Source organism: Hippocampus zosterae, chromosome 19 (genome assembly GCF_025434085.1).
Source record: "Hippocampus zosterae strain Florida chromosome 19, ASM2543408v3, whole genome shotgun sequence".
NCBI lineage: Eukaryota > Metazoa > Chordata > Actinopteri > Syngnathiformes > Syngnathidae > Hippocampus > Hippocampus zosterae.
This window is the reverse complement of record NC_067469.1, coordinates 3,138,228-3,159,868: the sequence shown is the minus strand read 5'-3', so window position 1 is coordinate 3,159,868 and position 21,641 is coordinate 3,138,228. Positions and strand designations below refer to the sequence as shown.

The 21,641-nt window shown below is 46.3% G+C and overlaps 1 protein-coding gene across 10 annotated transcripts in view; it reads right to left on the bottom strand.

The window, feature by feature from the left end:
* Positions 1-21,641, bottom strand: part of ptprk (protein tyrosine phosphatase receptor type K) — a 70,351-nt gene that overhangs the window by 28,237 nt on the left and 20,473 nt on the right. For all 10 annotated transcript variants that reach the window (XM_052052508.1, XM_052052499.1, XM_052052498.1 and 7 more), the window contains exons 3-9: positions 15,046-15,168; positions 10,959-11,119; positions 10,821-10,872; positions 10,674-10,732; positions 8,130-8,211; positions 6,358-6,473; positions 6,055-6,229 (exon numbers count right to left, since the gene is read on the bottom strand). In XM_052052508.1, the coding sequence (XP_051908468.1) occupies positions 6,055-6,229; positions 6,358-6,473; positions 8,130-8,211; positions 10,674-10,732; positions 10,821-10,872; positions 10,959-11,119; positions 15,046-15,168 (768 nt within the window). The remainder of the gene's footprint in view (positions 1-6,054; positions 6,230-6,357; positions 6,474-8,129; positions 8,212-10,673; positions 10,733-10,820; positions 10,873-10,958; positions 11,120-15,045; positions 15,169-21,641) is intronic.

The window sequence follows — 21,641 nt, the reverse complement described above, 5'->3', positions numbered from 1 at the left end:
TGATGATTTATGCATGGCTTCAGTTTCCTTGGCTCGGTGTATACTGGTTTGCAGCCGAGAATGAATTATAATGATCCTAATCTTACAGCAAAGCGCAACTTTTTGAAGACGCGGCTCATCAAAAGACTTTCTACCTTCAGAAGTCGCCGTCCCGAAAGACTTTGAACGACAGTAGCGGGCGACAAACGCCGTAACAATGTTGTGATTTGGCTTGTTTTTCAAGTGGGTTTGAAATCATCACGGCGGAGGCAGACCTGCATCATCAGATGCAATGTGGCGACGGACACTTTGGTCTGAAACGTATTTCAGTCGTTGTCGTGACTTCAATGGATCGGGTGTTTATTCGGGTATTTTTATTTATTTTTTTTTACGTTTGTGTGGGTGTTTCTATACATTGCACTACTTTTAATAATACCCCCGCATTGCCATCGCGTGTGCATATGCTTGTTTATGTTTGTGTCGGGAGCGCATTTGGATTCGTGTTGAACGTGGCTGTCAGATTGAAAATACCCCCGACCCCCCACCCCCCAACTCCCAACACATGAAACACTGCAGTTTGACAGCGCGCTAGCTTGATTTCAGATAATGAATGTTGAAGCTAGTTCAAAAAAAACTCGTGACGTCAGCAACGCATCTGCTGGCGGCGGCGTCAAATGGAAAAACCAACACGATGATCACAAGGGGGGGGGGGAATAAAAGCAAAAAGATTCCTGTCTTAAAACCGTCGACTTTTCTGCGTCTTTAACAAGAATCCAAGTTGGTGTGTGACTTCAAAAACCGGCGACTTATCTCAAACATAAATAATAGAAATATAAATAAAGCGCTAAGATGTTTAAGTGGGTCATCATGCGACTCCAGAGAAAACAGTGCTGAAGTTGGCTTCTTGCTTTTGATTCTCAGTCCCCCCCCCCCTTTTTTTTTTTTCGTTATTTGACATTTGTACAGTTGACCTAAAAACATATCCAATCATCAATGGTGTTGATGTGGTGAAATGGGCTTGTTGTCACCATCTGTTGTATTATTAATCAAGCGTGGATCCATTTTTGGGGTCACATGGAAATTATACTCGGTAAACAAATGGAGGCGAAATGTCGTATCTGTGTCGACATTGCGCCATTATCGGAGAGAACGAACAAAAACAAGACTTACTTCCTTCTTTTGTATTTTATCTCTTTTTGATCCTGAATTTTTGCCCCCACCTGCTTTCCGAAATCCATCCATCCATCCATCATCTACCGCTTATCCGACGCCGGGTCGCGGGGGCAACAGCTTTAGCAGGGAAGCCCAGACTTCCCTCTCCCTAGCTACTTCTTCCAGCTCTCCCCGGGGGATCCCGAGTCGTTCCCAGGCAAGCTGGGTGAAATAGTCTCTCCAGCGTGTCCTGGGTCTTCCTCGGGGTCTCCTCCCGGTGGGACATGCCCGGAACACCTCACCGGGGAGGCGCTCAGGAGGCATCCGAATCAGATGCCCAAGCCACCTCATCTGGCTCCTCTCGATGTGGAGGAGAAGCGGCTCGACTCTGAGCCCCTCCCGGGCTTTCCGAAATATTTTTCTTAAATCATTTTCCGGCAGGCCAATTTTCCCATTTTTTAATTCCCGAGGCTACAAGAAAAAAAAAATCAAAATAGAGAAGAAACAAAGGACGGAAAGAGAGTTAAACAGCATTGGTGACTTTTGAGCCCCGTGGGCATCGGCGTCCAACGTCAGCAACCTTGTCAATAAAGTTTCGCCATCACAAAGCGCTGCTGACATCACCCCTCGCTGCGATGGAGGCTGCGCGACCTCGGCAACGGCGGAAGGTGCGTGTTTGGCCAACCGCAAAGATTCTCTGCACTCTTGAGGCACCCGCAGCCCCAGCCGCCACCATCACTTGGACCAATGAGCATCTTGAAGCGCAAAAACAGCATTTTTGAAGTCGTACGGCACAGCTGTATGGATCCAAGTGCGGTCGCGGGTGTGTGTGTGTGCTTGTGACAGTAATAGCGCAGGAGCTTTTTAGGCCACGGCTTTGCGTATAATGCAAGCTGGCATCGCGGTGAGTGTGTGTGTGTCACGATGATGTGCTCTGTCACAGTAGGAACCAGAGGGCAAGGCTTTATTAGAGCCGCACTTTGACAAAACGACTACTGACAAACACAAACATACTCCGGACAGTATGGATGCTACACGTACACGCACGCTAAATTGATTCTTTCACTTTCCAAACACATCCAACTTGTTTGCAGAGTCTGATTTCTAACAGCGTTTAAAACCGTCACGATGTCTGTTGACATCACAATTCCGAAGAGGACAACGACTCATACGGTTACGTCTTGGTTCTCGTGACTTGATCGTCTCAACAATCTTGACTCCCCCCCCCCCCCCCCCCATCTTATCTTGCAACTATGTTATGGCATGATTTTTGGATCTGAGTTTGTTTTTTTGCCACAAAAATGCTCTTTTTCCACTCACATTGTGTCATATGCCACTCCAATGTTTTTTTTTTTTTTGGTAGTGTGATCCTAACATTTGTTGAACTATTTTCTTACTTTGAGTGATCAAATTGATTGATCACCCACAAGTTCCTCGGGTACATTTTGGGACAAAGCCATTCCCTGGTTTGTGAGCTAAATGAAACGCATGATTGATGAAGAGCTGCAAAAGCTGCCGACAAATGATTTGCCAAACGAGATGTTTGCGGAGGACAAAAGCATCTGCCCAAGAGTGACATTGGATTCCCAAGTCAGACCTGCCATCATGCATTTGTGCCAGTAAAAAACAAACAAAAAAAAAATGCGTTCTGGGCTGTGATCTTGACAGGCTTGGCACACAACTAGACAAACAGACAACGGTTCATCTTCTTCATCTACATAAATAAATATCTGTGGTTTGGGCTCGCGTGTACCTGCTCGCAGGCAATCTCAGTCACCCAGCAGACCGCTTGCAGCCGCCGGAAATCAAAGCTGGATCAACGTCCCACTGCTGATGTCTACAAGTCATATGGAGGAACTCCTTTTTTTTTTTTGCCAGATTAGCATCGATTCATTTCGCCAATGTTAAATTTTCTCAAAACTCCCTCCGCCGATTTCACAACGGGATATATGTTTAAATGCGGGAGGCATATTCAAATACAAACGCAGCATGAATGCAGCTTACTGCATGTCCCGCACATACATATTAAAATTGGATACTTTTAATACGTTGAAAAAAATATATTGATGTTTCTTTTGATTTCCCTCTGCTTCTCGTCTTGATATTGCTCATAAATAAACATGAAGTGAATCCCCCCCAACCCCATTCCAGATTCATGTGAGCTACCATCGTTTCTTTATTGTGATACCCTTTCGCATATCCAGGTGGGATTAGCAATTTTTTTTTTATTTTCTATTTTTATTTTTTGCCAATATCCCTCCGAGATGCACAAACATCTTTTCACAGCTTGGAAAAGCCCCCGTCGATCTCAAGCACACAATGCACTTGCTGAGCCTGAATGTATTTTCATCAGTATCGTCATCTGTGGACGGGCGGCATTCCTGATTAGACAACAGTTTCCTGCTGTGCAGCTTACTTACACTGCTTTGATGTCTGTTTTTATCTTTTATTCCTGTCACATATCAAATAAAAAAAAAACATGACCCCCCCTCCTCTTAATGCTAAAATACCAGCAATGTGTTTGCTGTTTGAGAAGAAAAGCCCATATCATTACTGGCCATATGATGGCTATAATTCATTCATTCATTCATCTTCCGAGCCGCTTGATCCTCACGAGGGTCGCGGGGGGTGCTGGAGCCTATCCCAGCTGTCTTCGGGCAGTAGGCGGGGGACACCCTGAATCGGTTGCCAGCCAATCGCAGGGCACACAGAAACGAACAACCATCCGCGCTCACACTCACACCTAGGGACAATTTAGAGCGTCCAATCAGCCTGCCATGCATGTTTTTGGAATGTGGGAGGAAACCGGAGCACCCGGAGAAAACCCACGCAGGCCCGGGGAGAACATGCAAACTCCACACAGGGAGGTCGGAGCTGGAATCGAACCCGGTACCTCTGCACTGTGAAGCCGACATGCTAACCACTGGACTACCGGGCCGCCATGGCTATAATTGTTTTTCTTATATGGTGCATGAAATAAACAAATCCTCAAAACTGTCCAATAAGTTCACGGATATGAATCATTTCAATTCCACACAATCTCTTACATTTTTTCCCCCCTCATTTTTTTTTTCATGGTATAAGAGAATTGTGGGATTAAACATGTATCAGTCGGTCTTTGGCGTCAACGTAATCTTGCTTGTTGCCACAAAGTTAAAGCGCCGTGGTGGACACACTGGCAAAGCTGCATTATCGTCGTTAGCTCCATCGATGCCGCAGAATAACAACTATGAGACTGTTTCTCTGTTTATATATTCAGATATTCTGCTACGGGTATATTCTTTGGCTAATGAGCTGACTATTTACATTTAACATTTTTTTTCCCCGTCACCCTCTCTACCTCTATTCCACTTGCCCCCCCCCCCCCTCCCACTTTCTGTCACTCCAGAATGTCTCTCGCCTTTAGCCTGTGTGTTTCTGTGCTCTCCCCGGGAGATAATCAGAATACGCCAGCTATTCAACGTGAATGAATCAAGAATCTTGTGGCAAACACACATCGGTGACACCTTATTAACCGCGTGTCAACTGCACGTGACAGATGAAGCACGCGCATACACACACACTCCGCCACAGGCGGGGGGCGCACACACACACACACACTCACCGTTGTCCCTCTTCATCAATATTACCTCCTCTCGACTGTATTCAAAGAGCACTTTAAAACAACCATCGCTGTATCAAAAATGCGGTACGTGGAGCAAACATTAAGTCATGCGACAAACAAACAAATCATTAATAATGAACACAGTAAAAAGCACAAAAACAGTCAAATTTGATTCGAGTCTCATGCTGGATCAAAAGCAGAGGGGACGCCAGAGTAGGATGAATTACGAGTAGCGGTCAAGAGGTGAGCAGCAGCACTTTGGACCAACTGGAGACGCTTCATGGAGGACTGGCTGAGTCCAAAATAAAACTCCGGTACTCCGGTACTGGCGGCCCGGTAGTCCAGTGGTTAGCACGTCGGCTTCACAGTGCAGAGGTACCGGGTTCGATTCCAGCTCCGGCCTCCCTGTGTGGAGTTTGCATGTTCTCCCCGGGCCTGCGTGGGTTTTCTCCGGGTGCTCCGGTTTCCTCCCACATTCCAAAAATTTGCATGGCAGGCTGATTGAACGCTCTAAATTGTCCCTAGGTGTGAGTGTGAGTGCGAATGGTTGTTCGTTTCTGTGTGACCTGCGATTGGCTGGCAACCTATTCAGGGTGTCCCCCGCCTACTGCCCGAAGACAGCTGGGATAGGCTCCAGCACCCCCCGCGACCCTAGTGAGGATCAAGCGGTTAGGAAGATGAACGAATGAATGAATGAATGAATACTCCGGTACTCCGGTAAGCCGGCTAAAATGTAACTAAGGCATAAATTGCTTTGCTATTGCTTAGGTGTTGATGATAATCGGAACATGACGAAGCTCTTTTTCCATGCGGGTGTCATAGTGATCGGAATAATACTGCCCAGAGGAGTAGCTACGGGGTTAATGCAGCACCACTTCTCATAACTGATGCCATGTTGCTGTTCTTTAGACCTTCAAGGGAAAATGTGACTTTTTAGTACTCATAAGCGAATCGTGGGGTCTCTCGAGTGCCTTTCCACCCACCAAGTGTGAAATTCCACAACAAAGTTTTGTGATCTGCCTATTTCTGAAAACGTGTCCGCGTCAGCTTCGCACTGTTACATAAAAATTTGCGACAGCTTGATTCGGCAAAGCTCCATCGCCACTTTGGACGGACAGCCAGAGTCCACTCCATTTTGCCACACAATCAGCCAAATTCAAAACTGTTCATTTTCGCATCCATACAAAGACCTTTCTGGATTTTCCGTATAATTTAAAATAATCCTGCCTTGGCGGAGGTCTGAGCTCAGATGAGTGCGATTCTAGTTTCATTTTCCAATCAATCCCCCGGGGGAGCAATTTTCAATAAAAAAACCTCACCTCTGACAATAAGACCGGCAAAGTTGGACACCCCCGAGCCGCGCTCCGACTGGGTGACGCAGCGATACAAATCTTGATCCTGATTGGTGACTTCGTTGAGATGGAACGAGGCGGAGAATCGTCGGTGGTTGATGTTCTTCCTCTGCGACACGGGGATATCTTCTCCGTTTCGCCGCTGTCGGGGACGGACGGAAACAGCCACCAGGGTTTTAACCGGACTTGATCACGGTTTTCGAGGCAACCATGCACACACCCGCACACATATGCACACACACACACAAAAAAAAATCATTCTTATGTTACCTGAAGCCAGAGCTTATTGTTGGATGTGTCTCGCCCAGTGGCGATACACTGAAAGGTGGCGTTCTGGCCGGCGTTCACCTCAACATCTCCGAGACGCAGGAAATGAGGGGATTTGTCTAAAGAAAAAACATTCAAAAGAACAGTGGATTCAGACTATTCATTCATTCATCTTCCGTACCGCTTGATCCTCACTAGGGTCGTGGGGGGTGCTGGAGCCCATCCCAGCTGTCTCCGGGCAGTAGGCGGGGGACACCCTGAATCGGTTGCCAGCCAATCGCAGGTCACACAGAAACGAACAACCATTCGCACTCACACTCACACCAAGGGACAATTTAGAGTGTTCAATCAGCCTGCCACGCATGTTTTTGGAATGTGGGAGGAAACCGAAGCACCCGGAGAAAACCCACACAGGCCCGGGGAGAACATGCAAACTCCACACAGGGAGGCCGGAGCTGGAATCGAACCCGGTACCTCTGCACTGTGAAGCCGACGTGCTAACCACTGGACTACCGGGCCGCCGGATTCAGACTACTTCCTGGGTAAACCCTTTGCAAGTATCACGTTTTTTTTTTTTGCTTTGTATTGAAATCACAATTTTTTCCAGGCAGAGGCAGCACAGGTGCAAACAATATTTACATTTTAGGACATTTTGTAACCTGCAGCGAAATTTTCACTATTACTACAATTTCGATTTTGAGAAGAGACAGAAGAATCCGAAGCGCAACATTGCCACTGGCTGCGAAAATCGCGGTCACAATGTCACAGCTTCCTTATACTTAAGCACCACACTAAGGTATGGAATAAGCCTTTTGAACCCCCCGATAGAGGCCGTGAGGCTATTTTTATTCCGGGGAGGTGATTGCAATCATAGATAACAGCTGAAAACACACACACGCGTACACACAAACTGAAAGATACACACACAAACCTGCGTGTGTGTGTCCACACAAATGCAGCTGTGAGAATGAATGCTTCTACTGTGGACGTTGGCGCTCTCCACTGAGAGTTGCTCCTCTCTTAATATTCACACCGCTTGCAGGTCACTTTTACTGACAAAATTTGACAACCCCAAACAGAGCCGGGGGGACAAGCGGAAGGCGGGATACATTCCGGTATTATGACGCAAAATCAATAGGGGATTCCGCAAGTCAGGTCATGCTAAAAACGTGTCACCGCTGCGACGAGACAGATGCCGAAACGGAACTTTAATTGCTTTTATTCCTCCGCTTGCGCCCCGCGGACGCCCGTCGGCGGCTTTAGATGAACTCACACACGCGCACAAGTGTTTTCGGAGGAGGTCCCCCCGGCGGTGCGGAAACCGCGAGGAGAGAAAGGAGCTTTGGAACGTAACGTGAATTGCAAAAGGAGCGCGACCCTCATCACTTTCCTGTCAGCGCAGGACAAGACAGCGACTGTTCACTGCGAGTGTGTGTCTGTGCGCGCGTGTGTGTCTATTAAGAGGAAAAGAGCTGAGTGGTCAGAATCCCTTCGCTCCATGATTGACCTAATCCCGTTTTCATTTCCCGCTTCACTCTCTCCGATCCGCCATCCCAATTTCTCTCGCGGTCTTTACTCCCGTGTTTTACTTCTCTCGTTTACCCGCGACAACATGTCCCCTCTTGCCGCATCCCTCCCCTTCCCCGGGTCACCTTCCACTTATCTGTCCGTTCAACTGCGACAGAAAGCATCCCCGGTTCAGTCTAATTAGTGGCCGAAGCTATAAGCGTCGACTCAGCGAACTAGGACTAATTGCTGGCATGCTAATGACTCACCGCACGGGTAGCTGAGCACCTGAATGTCATCTATAACGATGAAGCCCGTTTTCCTCTTCGATACTTCTGCTTCAAATATAACCTGTGGACAAATGAGGAGACCAAAAAAAAAAAAAAAAGTTCAGATTTTTAGGAGGCATAGATAACAACATGACTCCTGTCTATTGCTTGGATTCATATATTTGGCCCAACAAGCCGCCAAGATTCATGACTCTTCCCAAAGTGATTTCCTTCGGTACACATAAAACACCTGACGGATACATGATAAAAAAGAAAAAAAAAATGAATCGAAGCCACTGCAGGAAGGGTAGAGAATAAAAGCGAGTATATAGAGTATGAAGTGCTTCTCGTTCCACCGCCATTCCTGTCTCATGACCCTTTGGCCATTTCATTGGATTCTAACCGTTGAGATTTCCCAATTTACATTAATGTGGCCACACCGCGAGGCCAATGTGACCTCCTCTCGACTGCCAGGTCGACATGATAAAGACTTAAGATGAGGCCGGCGACTGCGTTACGGTTCAATCGAGATGCCATTACCGCCATCTTTGGCCGCATGGTTTTCATGACGCCTTTGCTCTTTTTCTCACGGTGTTTGGAAACAAAAGCGGCTGACACATGAGAGACGCTTGCTCTCGGGACAGGAGAGGGATTTTGAACCAGCTGCTGTGATTCATCACCCGCGGGAACTGGTTAGCCGTGACATGTTCCGCCCTCCCCTGCCAATCTATCCCATCATTCTTCCCCACATTAGCCCACAGACATCACCCCACTTGAAATATGTATTAGACCGTGCGTGTCTGTGTGTTACATACAAATATATGATTGGCTCTTGTGACCTTAAGTTCAATAAAGTGCATGTGCAAGTCTGTGTGATTCTTGTAGAACATTTAAACGGAGCAAAGTTTTCACAAAATGTCCACGCGGCTAAGAAAGAAAGAAGTCTCTTGCTGCTCCGTGCGCATCCTGTCGTGAAGCGTCGTTTTGGGCTACGACCGACCCAAATGACTCACTTGAGCAAAAACTGACATCACTCAAAGAGTAGAGCAGTTGTAATGATAAAGTTCATATGATTGTTTTCTTTTGGGGGTGGGGTGTCGGGGGGGGGGGTGTTTAAAAAATAATCAGCCCAAGTCAAACAGTACTAAAAGTACTTCTGATTAAAAAAAAATATGAATCCGACCATTGGGGAATCTGTCGTTGGCGCAGTGTGGGCGTGAACCTCCACTCCCTGATTACCACGCAAGCTTAAATGCCAACAAAAGCGTGTTTGAACATGAGATGGTGGCGTCACCACCTCCAACCAAAGAATCTGCCTCATACCCGGAAAAAACCTCCATAAGCCCTCAGCAAACAAGAATTGATGACAATCAATTACAACATGTTGACACGGAGCCTTTCAGGCCTCTTGGAGTTACCGAGGGGCGGCATGGGCACCAGATGGGTCATTCGGAAGATTTTTCCACCCTTCGCTTTACAGTAGCCTGATTGGGTCCCGAGGCGACGCGTATTAATCAGGATGTGTGCGTGTTTGCGTGCCCTGACACTGACACTCATCTGACACTCATCTGGCACACGCATGACAGCAACACCTGACAACTACTTTGACATGCACAGACCATACCGACTTGTGACCTCTAAAAGTGAAAAAAAATGTACACACAAACACATATATACATATTATATAAATATATACATACAGATACATATATATTTGTGTATATATATATATATACTGTATATATATATACACACAAATGGAAATGGCTTGTAAAACTATTTGTGTGTGTGTGTGTGTGTGTGTGTGTGTGTGAATATAGTTTCCACACTGCCTCAAAAATGTACAGGCTCAAGCAGCAATGTCGCAATTGGTGACACAGATGCGAGTGCGCGTGCTCGGTTGCCCCCATCGCTTCTGACTACGACTTTCTTGCCTGATCGTCACCTCCTGAGCCTCAGTCAACACAAATAAATCAGTCGGCTGCCTCACAGCATGAGGCGTGTTTGTTTTTGAAGCCCGTGAAGTCTTGTGTGTCCGCGTGAACCCTCAAGATAAAAGTCAAAGTATGTGGGCCATGCGTTTATCAAGCAATCGGTTTTGGGATAAGGCCACACTGATTCTTCTGGCCTGACCATGTGTTTGATATGAGCGCGTGGCGTCGCCAAAAAAAAAAAAAAAAATCCTCCAAATAAATATGCAAAAAATGAGAATCCGCTGTTTGGTGTTTTTGTGGAAGCCTTTCTTTGTAAAACTACTTTCAAACAGAAACGCAACACAAACGTTTGTACAGCATCCAATTATACAAATGAAATGACACTCATGTAGCAGGCCTATTCTCTAACTTATTCAACAACCAGGATTTGAGGAGATTCAACTGGTGAAATATTGATATATGCCTCTAAATAACTTGCACTACAAACAATATCACGTATAACTGTGTAAATGTACTTACAGATTGTTATCAAACTTAAGATCGAGATTGGACTTCTACTTTACTTTGACCGGGGCACTCTGACCTCTTCAATTGTGTTACGGGAGCTCACCTGGTATTCGTTGGGCCAAAAGGTGGAGACGGCCAGTTCAGCCTTCAGCCAATCTTTACCTGAAAACGCCCAAATAGTCAACAGAGGCCAAGCGTCACCCCGGTGTAAGAAAAGTCAATCGCATGAGGATTTTCATTGAGGCGTTACCCGTGTATGTTGTTACGTTCCATATCGGGTTGGCCAGGGGACCCTTGTTCACCTGCAGTCATAAAGGCGGAGAATGTTTTTTTTTTTCAAACTAGAACTTGAATGTGTCAAAGCAAAGAACACATAATAAGTCAATACCTTCACGAGGACATTGAGTGTGCCGGGACTGGAGCCATCGGGGCTGGTGAGTAAATAGTTGAAGTCGATGCAGTGAGTGTCGTTCTCCTTCATTAGCGGAAGCTGGAACCTGGCCTTCTCCCCAACTTCATACTGAGACACGTCCACATACATGTAGGAACCTGGGGCAAAGCGACATGGCGGCTTAGGGTCTGACCCAATTCACTTGCAGACCAACATGACGTTAAAGCCACGGCACCCATCTACGGGAAGCAGGAGTTCAGAACATTCAGACGGAGCTACACTAAAGGGAATACAATACAATACAATACAATACAATACAATACAATACAATACAATACGGCTTTATTTATACAGAGCTCTCACGAAAAAGGAATAAATGCAAGGTATTGATCAGAAAACTCCGACATTTCCCGTGTTTCGCTCATATTGAACACAGTATATCCACGGATGCTTTCGGCCGATGCCATTTGTGTGAACACAATGCTTCATTCAAGGCTGCTAATTCTATTTGCCAGTTAGAATCAGCACAATACGAATGTTGCAATTGCCTAGAGCAGAGTAGTGATTATCTGTCATTGTTCAGATAGCCTACAGTGAGAATATATTGTTCTCCACAAGAATGGGGAGGGCAAATAGTCGCACGTTTCCGATTGGAGCCCACACAAAAATAAATAAATAAATAAAAGTCTGCATTGCAGCGCCCACGTGCGCAATATGCCAATCGTCGGCCCTTCTCGTTTCGTCTCTGCTCTGTAAACATGTACAGCAACAGTTGTGCCTCTCAATGACATTTTATCTCCCCCCCCCACCCTCATGAATAATCCTACTTGTGTCTGAAAACCACCAGCAGGAAGCCAACCGACTTCGTCCAAATTGGACAGCATCCACAAGAGCGGAAAAAGGACCCTTCCGAAGCACTAATATTAGTCTGGCTTGCACACACATTTCATAGGTGACACTGCTGTTCCTTCTGATACTTTGTGACGCGAGGTGGATTGAAGATGCCAAGACTGCGTGCTCGCTAAAAATACACGTATCCGTCAGAGCCCCAGATATGTCAAGACACATGCCATGGTAAGATATGTTTCACTTAATCATATCGCCGTCTGATAAAACTGACATTAAAAATAAAAATAAAAAACAATAGCAACTTTTTAAGAGGGCAAAACAAATATACTTTGATTGAGCCTGTGCGGGCACAATTTCAAATGGTCTGCGCTTCTGACACCCAAAGTTCGGAGGTTTGAAACCCGGCTTGTCTTACTATGTGGAGTTCCCTTCATGTATGCCTGGCTAATCGAATAATCGAGGTGGTACCACGCCTCTTGCACAAAATCCATCTCCCCCACCAACAAAGGTGTGTAACCAATGCACCGAGCGCCATATAGGGCCCGAGAGCCTTTGATCCGGTCCGCCATACAAATCTCAAGACAAACGGCCCCCTGCTGGGAAAAAGTTCCGCGCCCTGCAGTGTAACAACAAAACACCTCATCTTTGGCAAAAGCACAACAAAAGAACTTGACAAAAACGAAAGGGAAACAACAGACATTGTGACACCGGAAATATGGCTCCTTCTTAAGATGGCTACCGTCTTTGAACTGCCAACGTCGAAAACGGACACTAATGAAATGACGATACGAACTAACGTGACTAAAAATACCCCCCCGAGACCGACTTAAGACCTAGTTCTGTCACATCACAGCAAGCAACAGCCGAGTAAAGACGGAAGCCGTCTTTCTGCAACACAACACTAAAAAAAAAGTTAGTTTTTTACTTCACGCCCCCTTTTCAATTGCATCCAAAATAGCAAGCAGTTGCTCGTCATTTATTTATTAAAAAAAACAAACAGCATTTGGTTCATAAAGACAAGCTTTACGGCTGCGAGAATAACTCTTCATGCGATATCCGCAGCTCAAATGTTCATGCATATCGAATGCTGGCATTCTTCCCAAGGCATATTTTTTTAAGAAATTGATGGAACAACATTCAAGAGAAAAATAAGCAGCTTTATTGCAGTTGTAAGCCTGTTCCCTCCTCTTCCTCCTCCTCCGCAGATGACAAAAAAAAAGACCTGACAAGAACCCAAATTGGTTTGTTGTATTGACGCTTGCAAACTTATTTCGATTACACTTCTACAAGAGTGAGGAATGTTCATAAAGGTCAAGGTCACGAGAAAACCGTTTGGCCCTGCAATGGATCATTTCTTTTAAAATTATTCCCTGAAAGAGGATTATTTAATTACAAAAAACTACTTGCATCTTATTTTTGTGGGGTTTTTTTGTCACTGGGATCTACATTGCTTACACGTGCTTACAAGCCCGTATTTTACAACTAAAGTCAGAGAGCCGTGTCATAGTTGGCTCGTGCATTTGAATAAATTCTGAGCCTCGGGCACTTTTGTCTTATGCCGTTCTACTTTGTTGTTGTCGTTTTTTTTTTTTTTTCGCCTAAAAACAGCCTTTAAAGGGCATTGAGAATAGGTGGAATTTAACATCTTTTCGGGGATTGGATATTTCATTGATGAAAAACTAAACTAAGTCTAAAATGAAAGAACTTTAAAAGTCTGCCGACGAGCGATTAGGATTTATTTATTATAATTTTTTTTAAACGGCCAGACGTGGTCGAGGCAAATCAATGTCAAACAGCAGATCTATATCGGGACCTCAGGACTACCTTCTTGAACTCGTGGAATCACCCGTGCGCTCTCGGGCTCGACAATTAACCTCTTCAAGCTTGCGACTTTTGCCTCTCGGTGAAGTGACGCCACAGGGGCGAGCATCAAAATACTCAGGGGAGGGAACAAAAAACAAAAAACAAAAAACAAAAACCAAAAACGTGGCGCCTGAGCCTTTATCGAAATGTCAGGGAGATTGGGTTTCCATACGATCAGCAACAGAGATGAATAAAAGCATTGCACTGTCATGGTAACAAAGAGCATCTTTCGGCAGCTGAAGAGCAGAAAGGAGTGAGATTGAAAAGAAAATGGCTTCGTCATCGTGGTTGACCAAAGACGGCCGTTCGACTGCATTTTTTTGGCACGCGCGACTCAAAATTGCATGCATGTTTTGAAGTTTAAAAGCTTTCATTTTTTGAACATTTGTATCGTTGGCAACCTTCTCTGTTCCCCTCTTTTGATTAATGACCTCTTGTTCTTAATTAGACCCTCAACCCGGAGGCTGGGAGGAAAAATAATGAATCCCCCCCCCCCTCCTCATCATCACCATCACGAAAAAAAAAAAAAAAAAGATTACCGGGGAGAAAGCAGGAGTCCAAGTGTGTTTTAATTGCTTTGCTTGTGTGAGACAAGCACAATATCACCCCCAAAAATATCCCCTTAATGGGCCCTGCATTAAAAGTCCAACAACTGAAACCATGTGACTTTAAACACTGCCGATTTTCTTTGAATGTAGTCATTACTTGCAACTTTTGTGCTGATTTAATCTTATCAGAATCAGAATCAGAATCAGAATCATCTTTATTGGCCAAGTATGTAGAACACACAAGGAATTTGTCTCCGGTATAACACGCTGCACTAGTATCAACGTAAACAACAAAATCATTGAACCATTTTAGAGTATAGCAGTAGTTTTGTAGTACCATTTTGTGGTGCAAGAAGAGTGACTATGTCAGTGACTGTTTAAGGAGTTAATGGCTAGAGGGAAGAAGCTGTTTAAGTGTCTACTGGATTTGGTGCGCATGGATCTGTAGCGTCTGCCTGAGGGGAGTGGCTGAAAAAGGTGGTGGGCAGGGTGCGGGGGATCCAGGAGGATTTTCCGTGCCCTTGTCTTGATTCTTGCAGTGTGCAAGTCCTCAAGAGTGGGTAGGGCGGTGCCAACGATTTTTCATATGAATCTCCTTGGTCATGTCAAATCTGCATTCGTTTTGCATGTGTCTGATTCCAAAATAAGGCAACAAAGTGGGCTAGTGTTTCGTACATCTCCCTTGCAGTTCCGAGGTTCAAAGTTCGAATCGTGACCTGGTCTTGCCTGGGCTTTTAGCTGGCGGGTTCAGGTTCATCCAACATTCAAAAAAAGTTATGAACTTCACTTTTAAGAACATTCCTCCATCAAGACTACAGTCTCACCTTTGGGCAGGTATGGGGATACGTAGGGCACCTCCTGGGTGTTGATGTGGGCCCAGTCAAAGTCATCATAGGGATCTTGTTGGTAGTCACATTGGGGGAAGCCTTCGTCAAATGTACAGCTTCCTGCGACGGGGAAAAGAAATACGCGTCATCGCAGGAACGGTTTGCCATTTGGTTTGCCTGAGGCGAACAGAGTACATGAAAAAACCGACACGGGTTCCCATTCAAAATGGCTATGAGCTTGAATGAATAGAAACAGCAATCGAGGCAAACTTTCAACGCGGTATTTCAAAAGTGCGGGTGACAAATAAATCACCAGGAGACGGAGCGCCAACAGTCATCCATCAAGGTTAGACGGAATCACCCCTGACTCAACCATCATTCTGCCTTCAGCGAATCATCCGAGTCCATCATCAGCACCGCTAGGCACGCCTGCGTGAGCAAGCCCCAACAGGGACCCCCCCCCCCACCTCCCTTTTCCCCTAAACAGGAAGTCGCTCTAATACAGAGAGACGCCGCCTGTCCCTAGTGGCCAGCGGACCCAATCAACTTGCGATGATACGTGGCTCGCACCGGCAATGTGCTGATAGGAGCGGCGTACTGATTACGACCATCCATCTGATTCACTGACCTCGCAGCCTTGCATGGTTTGTGTTAATAACGCAGCTCTGGGGCATATCACGAAGAAAAGCCACGTACCATCTGATACAAGTCGCTAATTGTTAGCGGGCCACCAATGCGGTGTAAACATCAGATAGGAGATACGCCGCAGCTTGAGCGCTCCGAAAAACCAAAAAAAAAAAATCAAGAAAAAGACGAGACAGAAATGTTGTGCCCATCCAAGAAGTTGGTTTCATCAAACCGAGAGACCAAACGTGACAGCCGATGATTGATTAAGAGACTAAGTCCTTTAGCTTTTCAGATCAAATGAGCCATTGTTCAGCACAAGATTAAAAATAAAATGGGGGCTGAAGGACCTTGCAAGCAAATTATGTGAATATATTTGCACCATTACACATCAGGGCTGTTAAGATTTTTTTTTTCCCTTGCAAATTTCATTTAGTTTGAGTGTTGTGCGCATTTTCTTGATCTTCCATTATCTAGGCTCCCACTCATCTCGCCTTCTGCTGCCCTACTGTCAGGCTGCTAGTAAAACGAGTCCCCTTTTAAAATAAAAATGCAAATCGGATCGACGCACCCAAGTCACGATGACGCCCAACCGGTACTTCCAGCAACGTACGTATTCGGTTGGCGCTACGGCTACCTGCGTCTTCGAGCGGACTTGCGCCGTCCTATGATGGAGAGCATAACGACAGGCCTTGAGACCCCCCCCCCTCCCCCGCCACCCCTCCACTGATCTGAGTTGGAGCTACAGTGGGAGGCCAAGAGGAGACAGCCGCTGCCGCAGGAGAAACACGTTAACGTCAAACTAAGTGACTGTTCTCGGCTGCTGGCTCCATCGCTGGCTGTGACTCACGGCCTCGGAGACGCATTGGATCACATTCCTCGTGGCGTTCTTCGTAAAAACCAGCCCGCGCGCTGTGCATTTCAGTCTAGTTCCGTTCAGTTTTGTTAAGTCTTTGTCACAACCGCTTAAGCTCCCGGAGATGCCACTTTGTGCAGGGGGCATGTAGTGCGCCACCACGCGTTTTTTTTTTTCTGCTTTGAAGTCGTACTTAACTTTGAGCCTAATTCTGCCCAAGTTGAAACGCGACTATGTGCCTGTCCACAGAACTACTTTTTGTCCTCCACTGTGTCTGTGTGTCAGTTCTCACGCAGCTGTCTGCTCGTTCTCTGCATGAGTGGAAACGGCAAAGTGCGCATGTCGTGGCTTTAAGTCCGCAGTAACAGCAAGCGCCTACGGACATCACAAACCTTGTCTGGGACTTTGCAACACATGACCACGTTACCTCTAATGGGTACTTTATAATGTACAGCCACACAAATCTATTGGAATCAAACAGCGCTCTCAGTAAGGTATTTACAGTGCATCTGGAAAGTATTCACAGCAATTGTTTTTTTTTGTTATTTTGGTGGCCTTATTCTAAAAATGGATCAGAATTCGAAGCACAACACCCGCCCGATGACATGAAAAGACTTTTCGTGCGTACATAGGTGCTAGTTGAGTCAAAGCAGCCGTGGCTAAAGGCGGACTATGGAAGAGTTTTAGTTTCCGAGTTGTCGCCTGCAACTTTAGGCATGGCATGGTCACGTCACGAGCGTTGCCGAGTTTCATCCACACATGACGTCTGCATTTGCGCCCAAAATCTTTGTCTCGTCAGACCACAGATTTCTGTTTCTCGTGTGCTGCGAATACGTTTGAATTGCACCGTATGCACACAGTCAGTGGATATCGACGGTGTGCTTTTGGCGCTTCAAACTGGAACACAAGCGGGTAAAGTGAAATGCCAGGTGGCGGGGGATTGGCGAGGTAAATCCACACCCTTTTAAAACTTGACAAGCGGGGGCCCACGAGACGGTAACCTCGTCTGCAATTTGGTGCTGGGATTGGACAATCGGGCACATTCGGTTAAATGAAATTCCTCGGAAAGCAAAAGAAAAAGTGTACGGCATTCATTTGATGTATATACAAAATATATTTTTGTGAATACTGAACCGTTTTTAAACCCATTTCAAAAATACAAGCACGAGCTAGAATCCAGATGGGTCATTATGCCCCTTGCCCGTTGCTCCATTCACAAGGACACCGAGCCGGAGTAAACGACTGCATGCTAATCACTTCCTAATCAGCTTCTGTGATTGGCTGCCTAGCTAATGAAATAATGGTAGCTCATTTGCATAATACAATAATTAGAGAAATTTGATAACGGCTCAAGGGCAGAGGGGGCAATATACACGCGGGCGCCGACGCGCGCACACATGCACAGCGACAAAAAGGACGGATGTGGCGCTCCACGTCGGCAGACACATTTGTCCACGTCACTCAAAACGATTTTGCCGTTATTTGTAAGTGACCCCTCCAACAGAGCGCATTAACCATTTTCATAGCTCATAATTTGCTTGGATCACACTGAAGAAAATACGTAAGCAGGTGTAGGCAGAACATTGGCTTAGCGATTAGCAAATCTACCATGCAAGTCAAAAGATCTGGGTTTGAATTTCCCTTTGGAACAAAACCCTGTGTTGGAGTTTAATGACCCGCGTTTCCCTGGGGACTCGTTTTTCTCGACGTCTCTCGAAAGTCAACCTCGTCAAGGGGACAAAAAATAAAAACATGATCGGTCATCAATTCCAGTTCACTTCAATATGTATGACACACTGTATCAGTGTATCAGTATCTGGCTTATTACTGTCAGATGTGGTGGACATGCGGAGCGAGCGAGCAATTCCGTTTTGCCGGATCATTTTTATGGTTTTAAAGTTATTGATCGCTTCAAACTAGCCTGACACGCAATGATCTTGTTTGTATTGCATTTCCCACCATTGGCGTTTGCTTCAAAAGGACTTCTCATAAAGTCACGTCTTATCATTTGCTCCGCGTCATCTTTTTTTTTCCCCATTGTTCTGCACAACTGTCTGAGAATAGGTGAAATTAACCTGAAATGATACAAGGTGACATCAGAGGCACACTCCCGCCAACGCGCACCTACACACACCCTCCTCGCTCGCTCTCCTGTCACGCTTCAGTGGCGCTCGCAACGCAGCGCCATCAAAGCCAGCCCCCCCCACCCCACACACACACACACATTTCGCCTGTTAACTATACACGCCGGCGTGCGCAGTCACGCAGCCAAATGCACATGGCCAGCAACGGGGAAAACACACATGAACACACACACACACACACACACACAGTGCTGTACTTTAATTGGAAATGCTGAAGGCAGAAGAATTTCTCCTTCATCTCACAATGCTGTAATTGAATCTCAGATGTGTGCGCTCACGAGCAGACGCGGGGTGGATTCTGTTGATTCGGAAGTTTCCATCGAAACTAAAAGAGCAAATGTATGTTTTTTTTATTTATTTTTTATTTCTGTCCTTGCAACGCCTCGTCCTGCTCCTCTCTTGGGGTTAATGCCCCCGCCCCCCCACCCCTTTACAGCACCTGTCATTATTTTGCCCTAAACCCGATGAAAAGCTTGCACAGGCTGCCGGCTTTTTTTTATGGACGGCTATGACCTCGTTCACCGCGTGTTGCCGTTTCAGCGTTCAAGAGAAAACGAGCCCTCATTCTGAGGGTTTGAATGGTCTGACAAAAACGCATTCAAGAGTGTTTATCCAATGAGGCTGCCGAGCGGCGAATGTAGGACATGTCGCAAAATGCGAACAAAACAACTTACTAATGAACCAAAATAATGAACCGCATGAAGTTTAGAGGGAGCCGCAGCTCGGACATCACAATCGGCCCCCTTGTCGTGGCAACGCTGGCGTCTGGCGCTCACCAAATTCAATGAAGGTCGATTGAGAAACTTGATGACGTTCAAATTGTTTGTATGATGGCCTGCTGAACACTCCTGTCCACTCAGCCAGCGCGCACCAAGGAAATTGTCTCGGTGCCCCCTTTTAGATTCACTTTTGCATTATTCCGCGTGACCGAGGCTACCACGGATGATTAGCAAAAACAAATCTCGTCAATGGCGCCGTTCATCTGCTAAGGTCGAATGCATGATTGAAATATTCCACCATCTTTTGCAGTGCTAGTGGATATGACGATGATCGAACGACAACTCTGAACGGCGTTTGAGTTCAATCTGTTTAACCGACACAGTACGAGGCTTCCCTTTTTTTATGCCGGCATTCAAGCAACTTCAAACTCGGACTGCTTGACCGACTGTAGATGAGGGTCAGGAAAGTGGGAGGTGAAGATGGAGAGGTGCCTGTCAATCACAAACCGGGACTGAGAATGTCATGTCTCTAGTCAATTCTTGGAGCAAAAGACACCAGGAAGGGTTGGTAAACACTCCGTAGGCTTATCTCCCCCCCCCCATCGCCCCACCCCGCCCTGGTGCCTTTGCTATCCGTGAGCGAGTTCACCCAAAAACTCCAGAGGGAGTCCCATTTCATCCTCTTCTCAGGGAAGTTGTTTAGCCCCGTTGCCCACACGCCGTTTCTAATCCGCGCGGTATACGTGTCGCAACTAGAAGTGCTCACTCAACAGCAGGCTACAAAAAATACGGGAGCGGATTGTGAAATCTGACATGATGGGAGTGTTCTGTCAAGCGTCACAAGGTAAACATTTGCCACCGCGGCAAAGAGAGAGAGAGCAAGTGTACGGCAGAGAGCAAAAGCCAGCCGAGAAAATTTTGGGATCAGAAGCTATGTCAATGTGTGTGATTCCGAATTGGGGGTGGGGGGGGGCTTTTGGCAGCACTCAACTCCGCTCTCAGCACCGAGAGCACAGCTGGTAATTTAGCAGCGAAATCCCCAAACGACATGTCTGAACCGGCTACTTTTCCCTCCTCCCTTTTACCGCACCCTTGACCTCAAAATGCTGACTGACTGACTCAGGACCGACGTTAGCGTTTTTTTTTTTTTTTTTCCGTTTCAAGCAGAACGGCAACAATGCAGGAAGCAAATCCTTTTTCATGACTTATCTCGCTGACATGCATCGATTGCGACGTAACAGTGACTGTAATTCGTCGGCTGAACAATCTTTGCGATGAGTCACACACTAGCGAGAGATGCTGGACCACGCCCGCATCGGTGATGGGACGCAGTGGCGTTACTCAGTGTTTGCTGACTGGAGACAATATAGCGCCCATTTACCCTACAAGTAAATGTGCACCCCCCCCCCACTTTTTTTTTCCTACCAGTGTCACTCTTCTTTTTTTTGGGGGGGAGCAAGAAGTCAACAAATACAGCCGCAACATTTCCACAATGCCGGTGGAGCACGTATGTCATAGGGACCCCATTAAAAAATTGACCAGGGGTCCGTATTGCGCAGCAAAATGGACCACCGGGTGCATTTGCCGCTTCGAAATATAGACACGTAGGTTGATGTAGTAAAGATAAGATAAGATATCCTTTATTTGTCCCACACTGGGGAAATTTACAGCCTCCAGCAGCAAGAATGTAGGTAGAAAGAAGAAAAAAAAACAACAAACACCGTTCAATTCAGTGCAATATAAACACAAAATGGATACATCGCAGCCGATGATGTGATTTCACCAGATTTGAACGCGAACACAGTTCTGTCAATACGCCACCGCGCTAAGCTCTGCATCGAGATTTCCGAGACCCCCAAAAAAGGGGGTCTAAAATCAACTTGATCCATCTTCTCTACAGCGGGAAAACCGAACCTTTATGCATGTTCACCGGTGGATTACCGGGGGGAATATGACAATATAATGCTTTGCGGACGATTTGAATGGGCCGATCGCAAAGCGGACACGGAGCAGCGGTGAGTCTCCTAAGCCAATTGGGCCAGAGCTGAGGTTTTGGACTGAAAAGCAGGTCTGGAGTGGATGAGATAAGAGCAGAACAAACGCACATTAAATGCCAACCCACACAGACAGGAACACACTCAAATTGGAATACGGTGTAAGTCGGGATAACTGGAAGTGGGGTAAACGATGGCCAGCGGGGGGCAAGCGGGGGGCAAGCGGAGGGAAGAGATGAGAAACGTGAGGTGAGGA